General features: G+C 53.5%; 2 protein-coding genes across 6 annotated transcripts; both read left to right on the forward strand.

The window, feature by feature from the left end:
• On the forward strand, window positions 1–12,457 carry CLIP3 (CAP-Gly domain containing linker protein 3). Its single transcript, XM_077773746.1, has 14 exons — window positions 1–123; window positions 439–663; window positions 3,615–3,754; window positions 3,840–3,933; window positions 4,144–4,305; window positions 4,643–4,761; window positions 5,661–5,897; window positions 8,174–8,309; window positions 8,458–8,586; window positions 9,458–9,601; window positions 9,680–9,803; window positions 10,001–10,065; window positions 10,455–10,527; window positions 10,904–12,457. Exons 2-14 carry the CDS (start codon window positions 498–500, stop codon window positions 10,956–10,958), a joined length of 1,644 nt encoding a protein of 547 aa, XP_077629872.1. The 5' UTR covers window positions 1–123; window positions 439–497; the 3' UTR covers window positions 10,959–12,457.
• A 432-nt stretch (window positions 12,458–12,889) lies between these two features.
• Window positions 12,890–18,105, forward strand: ALKBH6 (alkB homolog 6). 5 transcript variants are annotated; one of them, XM_077773802.1, is made up of 7 exons: window positions 12,890–12,939; window positions 13,708–13,786; window positions 14,089–14,157; window positions 15,663–15,723; window positions 16,093–16,244; window positions 16,454–16,570; window positions 17,658–18,105. In XM_077773802.1, the coding sequence occupies exons 2-7, from the start codon at window positions 13,718–13,720 to the stop codon at window positions 17,919–17,921; spliced, it is 732 nt and encodes a 243-aa protein (XP_077629928.1). In that variant the 5' UTR covers window positions 12,890–12,939; window positions 13,708–13,717; the 3' UTR covers window positions 17,922–18,105. The 5 variants fall into 5 exon arrangements, with proteins under 5 accessions (XP_077629928.1, XP_077629927.1, XP_077629931.1 ...); XM_077773801.1 differs by having other exon boundaries at window positions 12,902–12,965; XM_077773805.1 differs by having other exon boundaries at window positions 12,902–12,965; window positions 16,492–16,570; window positions 17,658–17,744.
• The last annotated feature ends 3 nt before the right edge of the window (window positions 18,106–18,108 follow it).

The raw sequence follows: 18,108 nt of genomic DNA on the forward strand, positions 1-18,108 counted from the left end.
TCGGCGTCTGGGCCTCGTCCCCTTCTGTCTCCCTCTCCTCCCCCATCAGTTCCCCCGACACTGACACCCCATTACTCCAGTCTCCCCAGTCTCAGCTTTGGTCCCCAGCCCCATTCGTCAGAGGTAAGATGGGTAGAGGGAAGGCCCGCGGAGAAGGGGAGGGGCGAAGCATCCTGCATCCCGAGATAAACAAACCCGGGGAGGGGGCGGCCTAGACTGAGGGGACTGACGCGGGAGGAGAAGAATGGGGGGCTGGACCTGCGGGAAATGCTAGGCGCTGGGCCCGCATACCAGGGTCCTCTGACGGGTGATGGTCGTTTCTACGGTTGCCCAAAATCCAGAGCTGGCGGTGTGGGAGTCACGGGGGGCCTTGGAGCTTCTGGGGGCTCAGACCCTGGACCCTGTCGGGGACCCTCTCTAACTGGCCTCTGTCTCCAGGATTGGCCTGAAAGCCGCCCCCAACTCTGCACCTGCCCCCCGGAGGGCCACTGAAGACCATGACTAAGACAGATCCCGCTCCGATGGCCCCACCACTACGGGGGGAGGAAGAAGAAGAGGAGGAAGAGGATGAGTTGGTCCCTGAGGCCCCCAGCCCCACCCAGGAGCGCCGGCAGAAGCCTGTTGTGCACCCCTCGGCACCTGCCCCCCTCCCTAAGGACTACGGTAACCACCCTCCCCACCCTGCAATTTGGTTTGAAGCCTTGGGTGGCCAGAGAGGTTGGGCTGAGCTCTGCTGGTGGTGATGGTGGGGTGATTCTGGGTGATTTGAAAGTGGTCTGGGGGAGTCGTGGCCCTTGCATCCCCCTTTTGTTAATTTATTCATTCACCCATTGGAGAACGGAACTGGAATGAATAATCCTAATCTTTGATTCATGACACATCGTTCAATCATTTAGTCATTCAGCAAACACTTACTGAAAGCCTGTGGTGGACCTGGCTCTATGTTAGGAGCTGGGCGCAAAGCATGTAGCCAGACAGACACAGTCGTTGCCCTGAGAGAATTTACAGGCCTCGATGACAACCACACAGATAAGCATAATGTAATATAAATATATAATTACAAGACATGATGAGAATTTTGTTTGCCAAGAATGGGATGCTGCAAGAGCTTTTTAAGACATGGTTTCTATGAGGGGTAACATTTGAGGGAGACCCAAGGATGAGTTGGGGTTTAACAAGGGAAGGGGCAAGGGAAGGGGTACCCAGAGAGAGAACTGCAGGAGTAAAGTCTCCAAGGTAGGACGGTGTGGAGCTGAGAGGGTGTTTTCTTGGAGAAACTGAAAGTGTCTAATCATTCACCAAGCATATTTATCCGTTGCAACTAGTCTGTGATAAGCCTTATGTTGGGTGATCTTTATCATCTTCCATTAATGGTGAGTGATCCAGGCATGATCCCTGCTCTCAGGAGGGAGCAAGTAATAGGTAAATCAGATACGTGCTATGAAAGAAATAAAGGTTAGACATGTAAGAGGGGTGCCAGGGGGCAGCACCTTGAGACGGAGTAGTCAGAGTGGGTCTTTCTGGCAAGGCAGCATTTAGGCTGAGACCCAGAGGATGAGAAGGAATCAGCCATAGGAGAACTGGAGAAAGATAGTTCTGGGCTGTGAGCAGCAAGTGCAAAAGCCCTGAGGCAGGAACAAACGGCAATCCTGAAGCTGTAGTAAGGGAGTGATGGGAGTCGAGGTGAGAGTTTGGCAATGACTAGATCTGGGAGGGCCTTAGCCGCCACTGCGACTTTAGGTAAGTGTGATGGGGAGAGAGCAGTTGGTAGGGAGATACTTAAAAGCAGAGGAGTGGCAGATCTGATTTATATTTTTAAAAGCTCCCTCTGGCTACTGGATAGAGAGGGTAGAGGAGGCTTTTAGAAGATGTTGTCTGGGAATCCCCCGCAGCTGTAAGTTGACAAAGTAGGCACCATGTTCAAAGAGTAGGCACCACTAGAATAGGGCAGAAGGGGTGGCATCTGTGGCCATATCACCCACTAGAGGTGGGTCAGAGACGCTAGAAATTGACCTCAGTCTGACAGAAAAATAAGAACACTATCTGGGTGTCCGGGGTGACGAATCCACCCCAGGGAACTGGAAAATCTCCTTTGGAAGCGTGGCTAGACGTGGCTGGGGCCTGTAGCCCGGTGGGAAGTCAGAGGGTGTAGGCTGCGCCCTGTGCCCGACCCTCACCTCCCTCAGAATCTGGCTTATAGAACAAGGAGGGTTTGACCACAGAACAGGAAGGAATCTGGAAATGTGGTCTAGGACCGAGAGAGGGCTCAGATGGACTGAGAAGAACGTGTGTACTTGTGAATTAAAGTTGTACAATTAATTCCGCAGAGATTGTAGGTAGATTGATGACCTACTGCATGCCAGCTGCCGTGCCGGGCCTTGGGGAAAAGGAGATGAACAAGGCAGCACAGAAACACAGTGCTTACATTCTAGCGAGGGAGACGAGGGAGACAGGAAAAGAGGGAAAGAGAAAGGGAAGGAAGAAGGAGTAAACAAGTTAATGTTCGGTAGTGGTAGGTGCTGTGATTAGAGCAGTACAAACGGGCGGGAGAAGGGCGGAGGTGCTGATGCACACAGAGTGGTCTGGGGAGTCCTCTCTGCAGGAGTGACATTTGAGTAAACCCTGCAATGCCTTGAGAAGGCTTGAGGGAAGACTGTCCCGGGCAAGGAAAGAGGCCAGCGCAAAGTGCCCAAGACCGGAATTTGCCTGTCGTGTTGGAAGGACAGAAGGAGCCAGTGTGGCTGGGTGGGACGAGTGAGGGGGAGAGGGCAGAGAACACACTGGCCTGCAGTTTGTGCAAGGCCCATGGGCTGTAGGGGAGCACTGGTCAGTGCTTTGAGTGTGTCGGGAGCCAGGGCAGGGTCTGAGCCAAGGAGGGCTGCGTGCGCCAGGACCGGGGCTTAAAGAGGAACATGCAGGCTGATTCCTGTTGGCGCTGTCTGTGTGGCACTTTCCAGGGCTGTGTATCATCTGGATGTTCATTTACTCACTCACTCAGTATGCACGGAGCTCCTGCCCTGTGCCAGGCCCTGTGCTGGGTGTTGGCAGTACCACAGAAAGCAACACACGTCAGGGCCTAATGGGGGAGATGGAAGTTCCTCTGGGCACTGCCCTGGCTGACCACAGGTTTGGTCCTGCCGGTGGGTACGTTTTATGTGTACTGCATGGTATTTGAAATATTGGGGAGATTTTTCTGAAAAACTAAGTTTTCTGGTTTTTGGTTTCTACTTGAGATTTAGCCAGACTGTGCCCATGCTCTGCCAGGGCGACAGTGTGCCAGGGCAGTGCCAACCTCCCTCCTCCCAGGGGATGTGCTGACTCAAGGTCCTGCACTCCCTCCACACTCTTGTTTCTAGGGGTGAACTTTGCTGCTCTGTGGGATTGCCAGATCTTCCAACTTTTCAAGACACATGGGGCATCCAGAGTTTTCTGTGAAACCTCTGGATTTTGAAACCTCATGCTAGCCAACGGAAAATGCCTGTAGCCCACGCACCACATGGTCTGAGACCATGCATTAGAGGGTCTTAAAGGCAAAGGCCTAGAGCGGCCCTGCCTCAGGATGGAAAGAGGGTGTCAGCTTGCCTGGGGTGACTTTGAACCTCTCACTGCCCTAGCCTTCACGTTCTTCGACCCCAATGACCCGGCGTGCCAGGAGATTCTTTTTGACCCGCAGACCACCATCCCTGAGCTGTTCGCCATCGTGCGCCAGTGGGTGCCCCAAGTCCAGCACAAGATCGATGTCATCGGCAATGAGGTAAGATGCTCGGGAAGCCAGGGAGAGAGAGGCTGGGGTCCCTCATACATTTGGGTAAACCTCCCTGGTTCCCTGGCACTTCCAGATTCTGCGTCGAGGCTGTCACGTGAATGATCGGGATGGGCTGACCGACATGACACTGCTCCACTATGCGTGCAAGGCTGGAGCCCATGGAGTTGGTAAGGTCTAAACCCCCAAACCACGAGCCCCCAAACCTAGGCCCCCAGACATGACACCCTCAAAACCACCCAGAATCCTGGCCCTCGGATCCCCACCATGAACCCGCAGCCTAAGATCCCAAAGCACAGTCTCTGAGTCCTAGAGCTTCCCCATGCCCTGGGCTCAGCCTTTGGAGGAGGAGACACAAGCTGACCTGGGCTGTCCCGTAGGGGACCCCGCGGCGGCTGTGCGCCTTTCGCAGCAGCTGCTGGCGCTGGGCGCAGATGTAACACTGCGCAGCCGCTGGACCAACATGAATGCGCTTCACTATGCTGCCTACTTCGATGTCCCCGACCTCGTGCGCGTGTTGCTGAAGGGCGCCCGGCCAAGAGGTGAGCGGGAGGGTCTGGGCTGGGAGGGGATGGGATCCAGGATAAGATGGAGGCTGTAAGCAGGAGGAGGGTGCTTCTGGTGTGTGTTGGGGGCGGGGAGGAGGTCTGCTGGGAGACAGGAGACATGGAGTAGAGAAGGCAGGGAAGCTGAGTGATGGGGCAGAACTGAGGTCTGGCCTGGGAAGGAGAGACGATGGTGGTAGGGTGGAGGTAAGAGTTGCGAGAGACAGGGTCCAGATATCCATGACCCATCCATCCCCAGGGCTGGACAGGACCCCGTCTGGAGGGGTGGGGCCTGGAAGGGAGGGGCGGGGCTCTGCACAGGAGTNCACCCCAGTGGTGAACTCCACATGCAGTGACTTCAACCACGGCTCGGCCCTGCACATTGCTGCCTCCAACCTGTGCCTGGGCGCAGCCAAGTGTTTGCTGGAGCATGGTGCCAACCCAGCACTACGGGTACTGCATCCCTGTCCCAGCCCCCATTATCTTCCTTCTCCTTCCTTCCCCACCCCCTTTCCCAGGCAGCAGAGGACGAAGGGAGGCCAGAACCACTTGCGTTTCTAGAAGTTCATTACAAAAATCGTCTATCATACATTCAATAAGTGAAATGATAGCCAGTATTTGCTTCGTGCTCATGATATGTCAGGTGAACTGTATTATGAGCCCTAGTAGAGAAACTGAGGCAGAGAGAGTAAGTGATTTGTCCCGGGTTACCCAGCAAAGAATATCTTCTTTCAATCTTGGCTGACCCTGGGGCTGTATGTAGACAGTATTTCAAGATCATGAAGAAAGTTGAGACTCTCTGTGAATGAGAAGGTTGGGTCTGCCCATAAGCCCTCAGTATGATCTTTGACCTCCAAACCATCCATTTCCAACACCAACTACTCTGCATTATTCCAGGCCCAGATATCCTGGGGAAACATGGCCTGTGTTCCTGAATCCCTGCCTCTCCTCCTTCCCCATTGGCCCAGTTGGACCCCTGACCCAGTACCACAGGAGACCATTTTCAGTGTTCGTTCCTCACGTGGTCTCATTCCAGGCTTGGGATCATTGGGGGCATGGCCTCCCTGAGTGCATGACCTACAGACTGAAGTGTGACCTTCATTCCCTGTCACTCCACCCTTAGTTCTACCTTCAGTTACTTGAAGTCCCCAGCCTGTGGTTGAGGGTGGACTTCCCTGGGGATGCGGTCTACAACTTAATGCTTCACCCCTTCTTATTCCCATGTTGGCCTAGGGGATGGCCTACATCTGCCTTGTTTTTACCCAGACTAGTGGTCTCTAGGAGCATGGGCTCGATGGAGGTACAGCCTGTGCCACTGAATCCTCACTTCCTTTTTTCCCATTGGCCCCCAGAACCGGAAGGGACAGGTGCCAGCAGAGGTGGTCCCAGACCCCATGGACATGTCCCTGGACAAGGCAGAGGCAGCGCTGGTGGCCAAGGAGCTGCGAACACTGCTGGAGGAGGCTGTGCCACTCTCCTGTGCCCTCCCCAAGGTCACACTACCCAACTATGACAACGTCCCAGGCAATCTCATGCTCAGCGCGCTGGGCCTGCGTCTGGGAGACCGTGTGCTGCTGGATGGCCAGAAGGTCAGGGCCTGGGGAAAGGTGGGGAGAGCAGGACTCAGCCCTCATGCCTCAGAGCTGGGTCTTTGGACAGAGTGTAGACCCTCCCCTTTGTCCACCCCTCCCCCCCAAATCATTCCTACAGTATTTGTTTCATCTAACAGCCATTCTGTGAGTGCTTCCTTTGTGCCCCACCCTGGGCTGAGCTCTCAGTCCAGGGAAGGACGACAGATCTGTCAGCTGACAGTGACAGCCCAGAACAGTCGTGGCTGTCATGAGGACGCACAAGCAGAGTGATCAATGCAGCTCTGCACCTGTGAGTTGCCCTGGGCCTTGTGGTCCCCAGTCAGGGCCCACCTCGGCTCCCAGAGGGATTAGTACTTTGACTGGGAAAAAAGGACAGGTCAGAACAATCAGGGGTGTGATGGGATGGAGGCACCCACTTCAAGATAAAGAGAAATGAGCCAGGAAAGGAAAAGGAGAAGGGATCCCACATAGAGGGAGCAGGTATAAAGGCCCAGAGAGCAGAGAGAATCTTCGTTTATCCAGGTATTCCAACTCTGATTTATTTATCTGGTGTCCCTCAGTCTCTATGCAGACCCAGCCCGTCCTTGGGAATAAAGGGCTGTGTGAGCCCAGACCCACTCTTATGGAGCTTCTTTTCTCATGAGAGACAGCCAATAAAGTAAATCCATAGTTAAGATAATTTCTGGTAGCAACAGGGGCTTTGAAAACCATTAAATGCTTGGATTTAGGGGTGTCTGGTTGGCTCAGTCAGTAGAGCATGTGACTCTTGATCTTGGGGTCATGAGTATGAGCACCACATTGGACACTGAGATTACTTTAAAAAAATTTGTTTCAACTTAAAAACAAAAAGTTTGGATTTAGTAAAATCGCCCCTGGCTGAGGCCAAATGCAAATTTAGCTGGGTGTTCCAAAGGCTTCTATGAGGAGCTGATATCTGAGCTGAGAGGGGGAGGAGTTCACACGCAACAATACGGAGACAGAAGAGACAGCAGGCACAGAGGCCAAGAGGAGGGAAGAGGTAGCGTAACTGGAGGGTGAAGGGGAGAGGTCAGCAGGGGGCTGGATTGTACCAGACTTGTAGGCCACTGGAAGGAATTTGAATTTAGTAAAAGTCACATTGTGTTTCCTAATCAAGAATTTTGTATGCATCACCTCCACCTGTAAAGCTTTCTGTGCTTGATCTTGTCAAATCCATGTGACAATTCTGAAAGCAGAATGGGTTGACTCTTCCCATTTTACAACCCAGAAGACTGTAGGAGGCTCAGAGAGGTGAAACCTTTTGTCTGAAGAGAAGAACCATAATGACAGTCTGCCTCTTAGAGAAGCAGCTTAGCATGGTGGTTAGGAGCTCAGGCAAACCTCAGCTTTACTGCTTTCCAGCTGTGGGGCCTGGGGCCACTGATTCCACCTCTCTGAGTACCAGTTTCTTCATCTGTAAAATAGAGCTAATAATAGCACCCACCTCAGGTTGTATGAGGATTAAATTAATTAAAATCTGTAAAGCCCTTAGAATAAGGCTTGATGCATTCCAAGTACTGTCTGTGTGCCAGGCATATTCTGATCCCCACACCAATCCTCCAAAATAGGCACTATTAATTTGCCCATTTGATAGACAGGGAACCAGAACTTTGAGAGTGAAGCAGCCTCACGTGATGATAATAGCCACTGAGGGTTCACTACCACTAAATAAATTTACATATATTACAGATGTTTCAACCAGACAGTCAGGCTATGAGGTGCATTGTTCTCTCCATTTTGCAGTTGAAACTGTGGCCTAGGGGGTCATTGTACCGAAGTTGCAAGACAGTAATAGTCAGCACTCACTGATCCCTCACTCAGCACCAGGCTCTGTTCTGAGTAGACCTTTCTGTGATGATGGAAATATTCTGTGGCTGTATTGTCCAGTAAAGTAGCCATAAGCCACATGTGGCTACTGAGCACTTGAAGTGTGGCTAGTGCAACCAGGAAAACTAAACTTAATTTTAATTTCAGTTAATTTAAATTGTTATATGTGGCTAATGGCTGTTTATTGCATTGGACAGGGAAGCTCTATGACCATTCTAGGAGGTAGGTGTGATTTCTGTTCCCGTTTCATAGATGAGGACACCGACACACAGTGATGTTAAGTCATATACCCAATAAATGGTAATGTCCAAACAGACTTGAGCTTAGGGCTCCTTCATCTGCTCACCATGCTGCCTGTGTGCCAGTGATCTGTCATGGCCCCCCAGGGACCACCCCCCGCCAAACCATATCCTCCCTTGTTTCCTCAGACGGGCACACTTCGGTTCTGCGGGACCACGGAGTTCGCCAGTGGCCAGTGGGTGGGCGTGGAGCTGGATGAACCTGAGGGCAAGAATGATGGCAGTGTTGGGGGCGTCCGGTACTTCATCTGCCCTCCCAAGCAGGGTCAGTCCCACCTGGGGCTCAAATGGGGTGGTGGTGGGGTCCGCTCAGTAGTTCTGATGCTGCTGACTGGGTAATGGGGGTAGGGAGATGATGACCGGGCAGAGGGCAGAAGCTTGGACAACTCCCAGCCCACGTTCTGTCCCCCCAGGCCTCTTTGCTTCTGTGTCCAAGATCTCCAAAGTAGTGGATGCACCCCCGTCGTCCGTCACCTCCACACCTCGGACTCCTCGGATGGACTTTTCCCGTGTCACTGGGAAAGGCCGCAGAGAACACAAAGGTCAGAGGGGGAACCTTCTGGGTGAGGAGGAGAACCAGTTTGAGGATATTCTGTGGGTAGCCCAGCTTCAGAGACTCAGTTTCTCCTCAGGCCCAAACTCTTGTTTTAGAAGATGATCTCTGAGTTCTTCACTTCTATGGTTCTGTTTCTCCTTTGACTTAGTACTGGCCCCCCACCCTTTTAGATTCTTGAAAGGATTCGGGGGTTCTCTGCTTTCTATGACTTAGTTTCCCATCAGGCCCCAAGAGTTTCAGGGAAGAAACTATGAGGTTTCTGGCTCTAGTGACTTGATTTATCTTCACACCCAACTCTTTCCTTCATTTTATTTATTTATTTTTAAATGTGTATTTATTCTGAGAGAGAGAGAGAGAGAGAGAGAGACTGGGCACACACATGCACAGGTGAGGGGCAGAGAGAGGGGGAGAAAGAATCCCAAGCAGGCTCCATGCAGAGCCTGATGCAGAGCTTGATCTCATAACCCTGAGATCATGACCTGAGCCAAAATCAAGAGTCAAACGCTTAACTGACTGAACCACGAAGGCACCCCCCCCCCTTCATCTTAAAAAGGTAATTTCTGGGCTCCTTACTTCTGTGACTTGGTTTTTTCTTTGGCCCCAATAACCTCAGCTTTGAGAAAGGATCTTGGGGTTCTCCAGGTTCTTGACCCTCAGGTCTAACCACTCTCCCCCCACTCCCTGGTTTCTCACAGTTGAGATGGTTGCCTTTCAAGCCCAAAGCTCCCCAGTTCTGGGGAAGGCTCTAGAGTTCCTGATTGGAGCCACAACAGAGTTTCTACCTTGGGTCTTTTTGCGCGGCATGGGGTCCCCATGGCTGGCATCTGGGGACCCCACTCCCTCCCCCTTTACCCCAGGCAAGAAGAAGCCCCCGTCATCCCCATCTCTGGGGAGCCTTCAGCAGCGAGAGGGAGCCAAGGCTGAGGTGGGAGACCAAGTCCTTGTTGCTGGCCAGAAGCAAGGGGTTGTGCGCTTCTACGGGAAGACAGACTTTGCCCCAGGTGAGGACAGTGATCTGGGGGGTGGGGTGGGGGCAGGCAGGCAGGGCCTTGAGGCATCCTGACACCCCACTGCTGCAGGTTACTGGTATGGCATTGAGCTAGACCAGCCCACTGGAAAGCATGATGGCTCTGTCTTCGGTGTCCGGTACTTCACCTGCCCCCCGCGGCATGGAGTCTTTGCACCAGCATCCCGAATTCAGAGGTGAGCCCAAACTCTAACCCCAACCCAGGGTACCTCCCAGAACCCTGATTTCCCCTGTCAGATGTCTCTTCCTCTTGGACCAGCAGGACAGTGTGGATACCCACCTCCACACCCTAGCCCTTTCTGCGTAGGCCCTATGGGTTCAGCTCCGCTGACCTCTTGTGACTCTGACTCCTACTCCTCTCATTTCTCCCCAGGATTGGTGGATCCACTGACCCCCCTGGGGACAATGTGGGAGCCAAAAAAGTGCATCAAGTGACAAGTGAGTTGGGGCTGGGGTGTAAGAGGTAGAGGAGGAGTGGAAGTTTGGGGGATAGGAGGGTCATGGGTTCTCAGGAATATGCTGGTGGCAGAATCTCCAGTATTTACCAGGGGACACAGGGTCCAGGAAAATGATGAGACAGGATCCCGAAAAGGATGGGTGCTATGCGGTATGGTGATATTAACAACAATCGGGCTCTGGGCGGGCACTGGGGACATGAGTGGGTATTGGGGGACACAGGGAATATTATTGACAGGAGGCCCAGATGGGTATTGGAATGTGGGGTCGAGGTGGGTACTGGGGACATGGACAAGTATTAATGACAAGGAATCTGGTTGGGTAATGAGGGTCTGTCATCCTCTCACCTGAGACCTTGCTCTCTCCTTCAGTGACACAGCCCAAACGCACTTTCACGACAGTCCGGACCCCAAAGGACATCGCATCAGAGAACTCCATCTCCAGGTGTGTAGCTACCCTTGGCCCACCTCCTGTGGGATGTTTAGAGAGAGGCCACACAAGGCTGCTGGACACAGGGGTCTGGACTTCTGGCTGGGGCTGGAAATAGAGATTAAGAAAACTCGTTACTAGTCAACTTACCCAGAAATAGTTTTTAGGGAGTGAGGTCCCACACTGAATTCTGGGGACTTTCACCTTTAAAGGGCCAGTAGAGGAGGCAGAACACCCGTCACTGCACAGGAGTCTGAGAGGGCATAGCCAGGCAGGTAGAGGCAGAATCCAGAAAAGTCGAATCCCAAACACCTGGGGAAGAGTGGGGAGGGGGTGACAAATCCAGATGTTCCCTGCATCAAGGTGTGAGGGATATGATTCTTCTTTCCAGGTTGCTCTTCTGCTGCTGGTTTCCTTGGATGCTGAGGGCGGAGATGCAGTCTTAGAGGCCTGGATACCTGACAGAGTCCCCTCTAGCATCTCCTGACACAAGGAGCCCCCGAGTCACCCTGAGATAGAGATTCCCAGTAACACATCCAGAATAGAGACCCCATTAGCCAGCCCTGGATCACTGAGGCCCCATTATTAACAGATTCCCTCATGATAACCCCCAAATACAGACCCCAAGGTACCCAGAAAGAGATTCCCTGAGTGTAGCACCTTCAGGCTAGTCCCTATCCCCAGCCCCTCAGAGCAGAACCCCCAATAACATATTTCCACATCACCTCAAATGATGGTGACCTCTACATAATGCTCCAGAGCAGAACATTCCTGAATCATTCATTACTGGATCAGAACCCTCCTCCCCCGTTAACAAAGACTCCTCCTCCATCAAGTCCCATTGAAATAAACACAGGTCATGCCTCCAGAGCAACAGAGTAACAGACCTACATTTAATATCAGTCCCCTCAAGATGTTGTGACCCCAATGGTCACCCCAAAAGCTCACATTGCAATCAGAGACTCCCTACATTAACAAAGACCCTTGTTCTTACCCCTTAAGAAGAGACCCACATTAACCAGTCCACTGTCACCCCCAATTTACAGACACCAAAACAGTCCTGGAAGTGCTAATTACAGGACCCCTAAGTCTTCCTACCCTCTGCGCCCTCAAGAAACCCCCAGTGCCTTGTATGAAGCCCACCCCACACGGCCCACAGCCCCTGTGCTGGTCAGGCTCCCAGAAAATTCTCTATTTTTTAAGTAATGACTTCCCCCTTTGGGGGACCCCAAAATTTAGAGGCCCCATTCTGGGACTCTCGGGATCCCAAACCCCAGAGTACATGTCCCATACTCCCCTGTGTCCCCAAGTCCTACAGCCCCTAGAGAACCCCAAGGCCCTAACTACCGTGATCCTCAAATCATGAAATCCCCAAATCCCTAGGGAATCCCAAATTTAAAAATTCAATCCTAAGCCCCCAGGAAATCCCAATCACGGAGGTCCTTGTGCCTGGGATGGAGGAGACTGCAGTGAGGATATGCATCCCGGGCTCCCAGGGCACCTCAAGCCCTATTCATAGGCACCAGGAGACCCCAAACAGGAATTCTCATCCCTGGAAACCGGAGCACTTCAATGCCCTGAGTTGATGGATCTCAAGACACTCAAATGCAAAGAGCCCCAGCCCCAAGGGAACCCCACATCCTAAAGCCTCCATCTCTAATACATGTAGGGCCCCAAGGCCTTGAGGGGATCCCAAATCCTGGAACTCCTATTTCAATCTACGGTCTGGTCACAGGTCCAAAACACCAAATCTGAATCACTGGCCCCAAAGGACCTCACAGCACTTGGGCCAGACCAACAGCCTGAGGGAGAACCTGAAGGCCCAGGGGGTCCAGGGTGGACCCGGGGCCCTGACCACCAAGGACAGCTCACGACTGCCCCTTCACTGCATGCCCCTGAGCTCAGCATGACCCCTATCCCCTTCAATAAAGATGTTTCTATGGCTTCTCTGTGTCCGGTCAATATTTGGGAAGTTGTGGGCCTCCCTCCGTACCCTCGCTGGGGAAGGACGAGGGAGGAAATCCTCCCTTCAATCCAGCCTCCCTGAGGCAGGGGCATGAAAGGATTTAGCGTGCGAGAAGTTCTGAGAGCCTGCTCTTCCAGCGGCTTCCCCTCCCACCTGGGCCCTTCCAAGGCTATCCCTCCCATCTGTGCCTACTCCGCAGTGTGGGCAGGTTGGGTTCTGGAGCTCTGGTTGGTCGATACCATATGAAGACCCGTTTCCGAAGGATCCCCAGTGGCTCAGAGGCCAGGAGGTGCAGCCTATCATAAACGAGGGTGAAGGGGCGGGGCACTAGAGGGCGAGAGCGCCGATTGGGTGAAAGGCGGACCCTTAGGACCTTTGAGAGTTCCGGTTGGTTTGAGAAAACCTGCGTCAGGAACGTGGAGCGGAAGTGACTGGGAAGGGAATGGGGTAGTTTAATTCGGGTACTGGAGGGGGACTCTGGCGGACGGTCAGTTTTGGGGGTGGCTGGGGGCGGAGATGGGTGTGAATGGGGCTCTCGGGAAGCTCAGACGGTAGTCCAGGGAGGCTCAGATGTGGAATTCTAGAAGACAAGGGGTGGAGAGTTTAAGGGGTTCAGGTAGGGAAGAAGGTTTGAGAGGAGTCAGGCTCCGGACTAAAGGCCCAAGGTTGCTACAGGAAAGGGGCGCTCGGGAGAGGAAGTCTGGAGGGGTCCGGAAGGGGGGGATCCGAGGAGACTGAGAGTGGACCTCTCTGAGGAGACTCAGATTCGGGGCACGCGGGTGTTCAGAATGGGGCATCTGAAAGGGCTTGACGGGGCAGGAGGGTGCATGGGGACTGTGAATGTTGTTAGAGACCCTGACTCATGGTTGCAAGTCTGAAGTTTGATGGCGTCTCAAACTGTTTGAAGGGGCTTTGGGATGCAGCCCTAGAGGGTGTGCGTGGAACTCTTGAGAACGGCTCCCAGGGAGGTCAGAGGATGTTCTCTGTGAGAGGCTTAAGAGGGCAGAAATGTGTAGTTTGGTGGGCCTTTGTGGATAAAGTTTGGGGCAGTGTTCTGGGTACTATGTCCGGGTGGCGCTTGAGATGGCTGAGGACTCAGGTTTTTGAAACCAAGTGAGTTTAGCTGTAGGGGCAAGATGAGGCCCTGGCCCTTGATAAAGCAGAAAATAGTATCATAGCCTGAGAGTGGGAGGCTTCGTGACTTCAGAGTGTCCTCCCCTCCCCCACAGGACTGGGTGCATGGAGATGGTGTCCATGGAGGATCAGGATGCCAGGGTCCCAGCCCTGGAACCATTCAGGGTGGAACAGGTTGTCAGACTTGGGGTGCAGAGGGTGAAGGTGGGGACTCTAGGGTGGGAGATAGGGTGGGGATAGCCAGCCCGACTCTTGAGTTTGAACTGCTTCCTCCCTCCAAATTCATTCTTACCCTTGGGGTACAGCCCCACCCTCACCCCCACTTCCCGCCCCCAAAATGAGCATTAATCCTTTGACTTCAGGCCCTGGCCTGTCCGAGAACATCTGGAGACTCTTCAGAGGGAAGGCCTGTTCAGTGATACTAGGGCCCTTGTGTAGATTGAAGGGCCACACCTTCATGGGGATCTCTATCCTAGGCACCACCTGTAATCTACTATGTCCCTGACTTCATCTCTAAGGAAGAGGAGGAGTATTTGCTTCGACAGGTAACCTGAACACCCTGCTGATTCGTTTTTCCCTCCTTCCCAGGTCCCTCCCCAATCTCCAGATTCTGTGTGAGTCCCTAAGGCCCCAGTAAGGATCCTGGCAGCAAGGAGAGTGCCATCCAACACCCATCCCTCATCTTCCCTTTTCCTCTCTCAGGACCTGCTGGAGCCTGTCAGAGCTTTTCCCAGGAGGCTTAGAGGAAACCAAACTGATTCTTAGAAAGGTAGTTCTTATGCAGCTCAGACTCCCAGTGCTGGGATAGCCCAGTGCAGCCTCCAAAGCAGGTGTTACTGAGATCAGATGTGTTATGCAGGAAACAAAGTTACAAACCTCATACTCTCTGTGCTGAAGATAGCCCAGTTCAGGCCCTTGAGGTTTGGGGAATTAAGAATTTGCAGTTTCAGATTTCTGTGCAGACAGTAACAAGCATTAGAATGCTACAGAGTAAATTCTTCCTTCTGCTGAGAGGGCTCAGCATAGACTCAGAGTCTTGGGAATAAGGTTATTAAACTCAGATCACCTGTGCTGAGATAGCCCAGTATTCTGTATTCTATTCTTAAGGTTTGGGGAGAGAAGAATTTACAAAGTTCAGATCCTTGGCAGGTTCAGAGCTTTAGTCATACAGCACAGATCTTCCCTGTGCTGTCCCAACTAGTATTGTCAAGTTTGGGTCCCAGGAATAAGCTACAGAACACAGATTCTTGTGCTGAGATAGCCCATTCCAGCCCCATCCATAACTGTGAAAGGAATGAGATTATCAAGTAGAATACATACTTCTTGGAGATTGCCCATTCTAGACCTTTGGGATATTGGCAGTGGAGAGCTTTCTTTCCTTCCTTCCTTCCCTTTCATTTCCTTCCTTCCTTCCTTCCCTTTCATTTCCTTCCTTCCTTCCTTCCTTCCTTCCTTCCTTCCTTCCTTCCTTCCTTTCTTTCATTTTGAGAGTGAGTTGTGAGCGGGGGAGTGCCAGAGAGAGGGAGTGAAAGAATCCCAAACAGGCTCCGCTCTTTCAGCGCAGAGCCTTAAGCGGGGCTCAGTCCCATGAGCTGTGAGATCATGACATGAGCCAAGATCAAGAGCCAGACACTTAACCGATTGAGCCATCCAGAAACCCAGCAGTGGAGCATTTTCAAAGTACTCCCTGCTATGCAGAGATAGCCCAGCTTTGCACATTTTCTCCCCCAGGTGATAGGAGCAAAGAGGTTCCAGAAGTTAAGCTGTGCTAAGATAGCCCAGGATTCAGGAAATTATGGAGTGTACGCTGTTTGCTGAGTTAAAAAAGCCCAGTCCAGCCCAGAGCTCAGAGTAGATTCAGACCACGATTGTGTAGTTCTGGTACACATAGGGGAGAGGACAAACAACACAATCCTGGGAATGTTCTATCCCAGAGACTTTGAGATGACCCATTCCCCCCCACCCCCCCAAGTAGAGGGCCCTATGTTGACCTGGGTGGGAGAATCAGTGAGGGTGGTCCTGAAACAGGACTGATCCCCCCCGCCCCCAGGTCTTCAATGCCCCAAAGCCAAAGTGGACCCAGCTCTCTGGGAGGAAGTTACAGAACTGGGGTAAGTGTCCCTGCCTGGGGGCATGTGTGATTTGGGGGTATAGGCTGGGGCAGGTGACTCAGGTTGGATAGTCAAGACACAGGGTGGGTCCTGAGGGTTTAAGGGGTTCCATGGACCAGGAGAATTCCAAGGGGTGAGTGGAGGTTCTGAGAGGTTAGGAATTTCCTGATGAGTTGGGGATATCTCAAAGTGTCCAGGGGTTTGGAGAAGTCAGGAAGCCTTGGAAGCATTGGGTGGTAATCTCCGGAGTCACAGGGTGACTGACCCAAGGGTCAGAGTACTACCAACCACTAAAATATCCCTAATGGGGGTTCCAGGTGCTAGGGCTCCTTGGTTGGGTGTCCTCAGGACCCCATTCGCCTCTCCCAGGTGGGCTCCCCCATCCCCGGGGGATGGTTCCTGAGCGGCTGCCTCTGTGGCTCCAGCGCTACGTGGATAAAGTATCTGACCTCAGCCTTTTTGGAGGTCTCCCAGCCAACCACGTCCTTGTGAACCAGTATCTGCCTGGGGAGGGCATCATGGTAACCACACACCTTCACCCCAACCCCCAGACTTCTGATCCACCGTGGGGCAGGGCCTCATGTTGACCCACCTCTGCTCATTAAGCAGCCACATACCCCAACCAGGCATTCACCACCTCATCCCAAGCTGGGGCACCCTCCTGAGCCCCAGAGGGTGTGTGGGGGGGTGTGGACCCCTGCCCTGTCCAGCCCTGGTGCCCACTCCCCAGCCCCACGAGGACGGGCCACTCTACTACCCGACCGTCAGCACCATCAGCCTGGGCTCCCACACCATGCTGGACCTCTACGAGCCGCGGCAGCCAAAGGATGATGACCCTGCAGAGCAGGTGGGCCCTGAGACACTGCCCCAGCCACTCGTGGGCATTCTGACATCCCACATCCTCCAAGAGGCCCCAGTCCCTCCTGCTTGCGGGGTACCCCTGATACTCTCCCAGACACCTTCCCCAGTCCCCTCATCGAGTACACCCACATCCTCCCAGACTCCAGACCCATCCATTTGCAGGGTCCCCTAGAAATGATATCTACAGACACCTCAGGAGCCTCACCTGCTAAGTGAGTGTCCCGACGCCCCACAGATCCCCAGGCCCCACACGTTCAGAGTGTTCCAATAGCCCAAGGTCCATATACCCTATGCAAGACCTCCCTGTGCTCCCAACAGACGCTGATATCCTCGGATACCCAACACCGTTTACTTGTGATTATCCTTGACATCATGTCCCTGATTGTCCCTGTAGATTTGCCTCGAAGGATACCCTCAGATTCTCCTTGGGGCCTCAACCCACGACTCATTGCTCAAGGACCCCCCGGATATACTGACTCCCTTCTGTGGGGGTTGCTCATAACAGTAGCTCTCCTGACCTTGCTCTGAGTGATGCATTTCTGATACCTCATGGTTCACAGAAACTCCCCTGACACCCTGACCCCAGCTGCCCCTTTGTAGCCCTACATGCTCCTGGGTAGGCTGCGGTCCCCTTCCACTGTGCGGGTGTCCTCAAGCATCCTGATTGATGTCTGCAGACAGGCCCAGACCATGCTGGCTCCTCACTGCCTCACTCTTACTACCCACCCCCTTCCTAGTTTCAGCCAAGCCCTCAGTCCAGTTCCACCATTTCCTAGGACAGCTGATCCCTGGTGTCTAAGCCCCAGCCCCTTGGAGATTCCAGCCGCAATTCCCTTAGACACCCCCATCTGCAGCCACTCTCCCTCTCTCAAGAGAGGCCCTCGCTCCCCACTCCCGCCCACTAACCGGATCCGTAGGATTTCCACTGCACAGTTTCTCCATGGGAGCACACTTGTCCCTCAGCCTTTGCCCCTGGGAACTCGCTCACCCTCGCCCCCCTGACCATTAAACTCTGCTGACGGCTCCCCCCCTTGACTTCTGGGGGGCCCACTGACCTTCAACCCATCCTACAGCCCTGGTCCCCACCCCGGCCGGCCACCTCACTGCTGCTGGAACCGCGCAGCCTCCTGGTGCTCCGTGGCACTGCCTACACGCGCCTCCTTCACGGCATCGCAGCTGCCCGAGAAGACGCGCTGGACGCCACCTCCCTGCCGCCCAACGCTGCTGCCTGCCCGTCTGCGCGGCCCGGAGCCAGCCTGGTCCGTGGCACGCGCGTCTCACTGACCATCCGCCGGGTGCCCCGCGTGCTGCGCACCAGCCTCCTGCTCAGCAAGTGATGCCAGGCGCCTGCACTGCTCACATTCCCGGGCTCTCCGCCTCCTCCTGACAGCTGTGACCCTGTGACCTTGGAACCCTGGGGCAGAGGCAGCTCCCCCCCACCCCCGGGTTATTTATTTTCCCAGTAACTTGGCGGGAACTACAGGAAGAGGCCCCATTTCAAATAAACCAACAAAAATCTTTCTT

Source organism: Crocuta crocuta, unplaced genomic scaffold (assembly GCF_008692635.1).
Source record: "Crocuta crocuta isolate KB4526 unplaced genomic scaffold, BGI_CrCroc_1.0 scaffold267, whole genome shotgun sequence".
NCBI classification, from domain to species: domain Eukaryota; kingdom Metazoa; phylum Chordata; class Mammalia; order Carnivora; family Hyaenidae; genus Crocuta; species Crocuta crocuta.

Coding starts and splice junctions, on each gene's coding strand:
- CLIP3 (XM_077773746.1), top strand. CDS start 498: ATGACTAAGACAGATCCCGCTCCGATGGCCCCACCACTACGGGGGGAG. Junction 4,762..5,660: donor GTGCCAACCCAGCACTACGG/GTACTGCATCCC, acceptor ATTGGCCCCCAG/AACCGGAAGGGACAGGTGCC. Junction 9,602..9,679: donor GAAGACAGACTTTGCCCCAG/GTGAGGACAGTG, acceptor CCACTGCTGCAG/GTTACTGGTATGGCATTGAG.
- ALKBH6 (XM_077773802.1), top strand. CDS start 13,718: ATGGAGATGGTGTCCATGGAGGATCAGGATGCCAGGGTCCCAGCCCTG. Junction 13,787..14,088: donor AACCATTCAGGGTGGAACAG/GTTGTCAGACTT, acceptor TCTCTATCCTAG/GCACCACCTGTAATCTACTA. Junction 15,724..16,092: donor GAGGAAGTTACAGAACTGGG/GTAAGTGTCCCT, acceptor CGCCTCTCCCAG/GTGGGCTCCCCCATCCCCGG.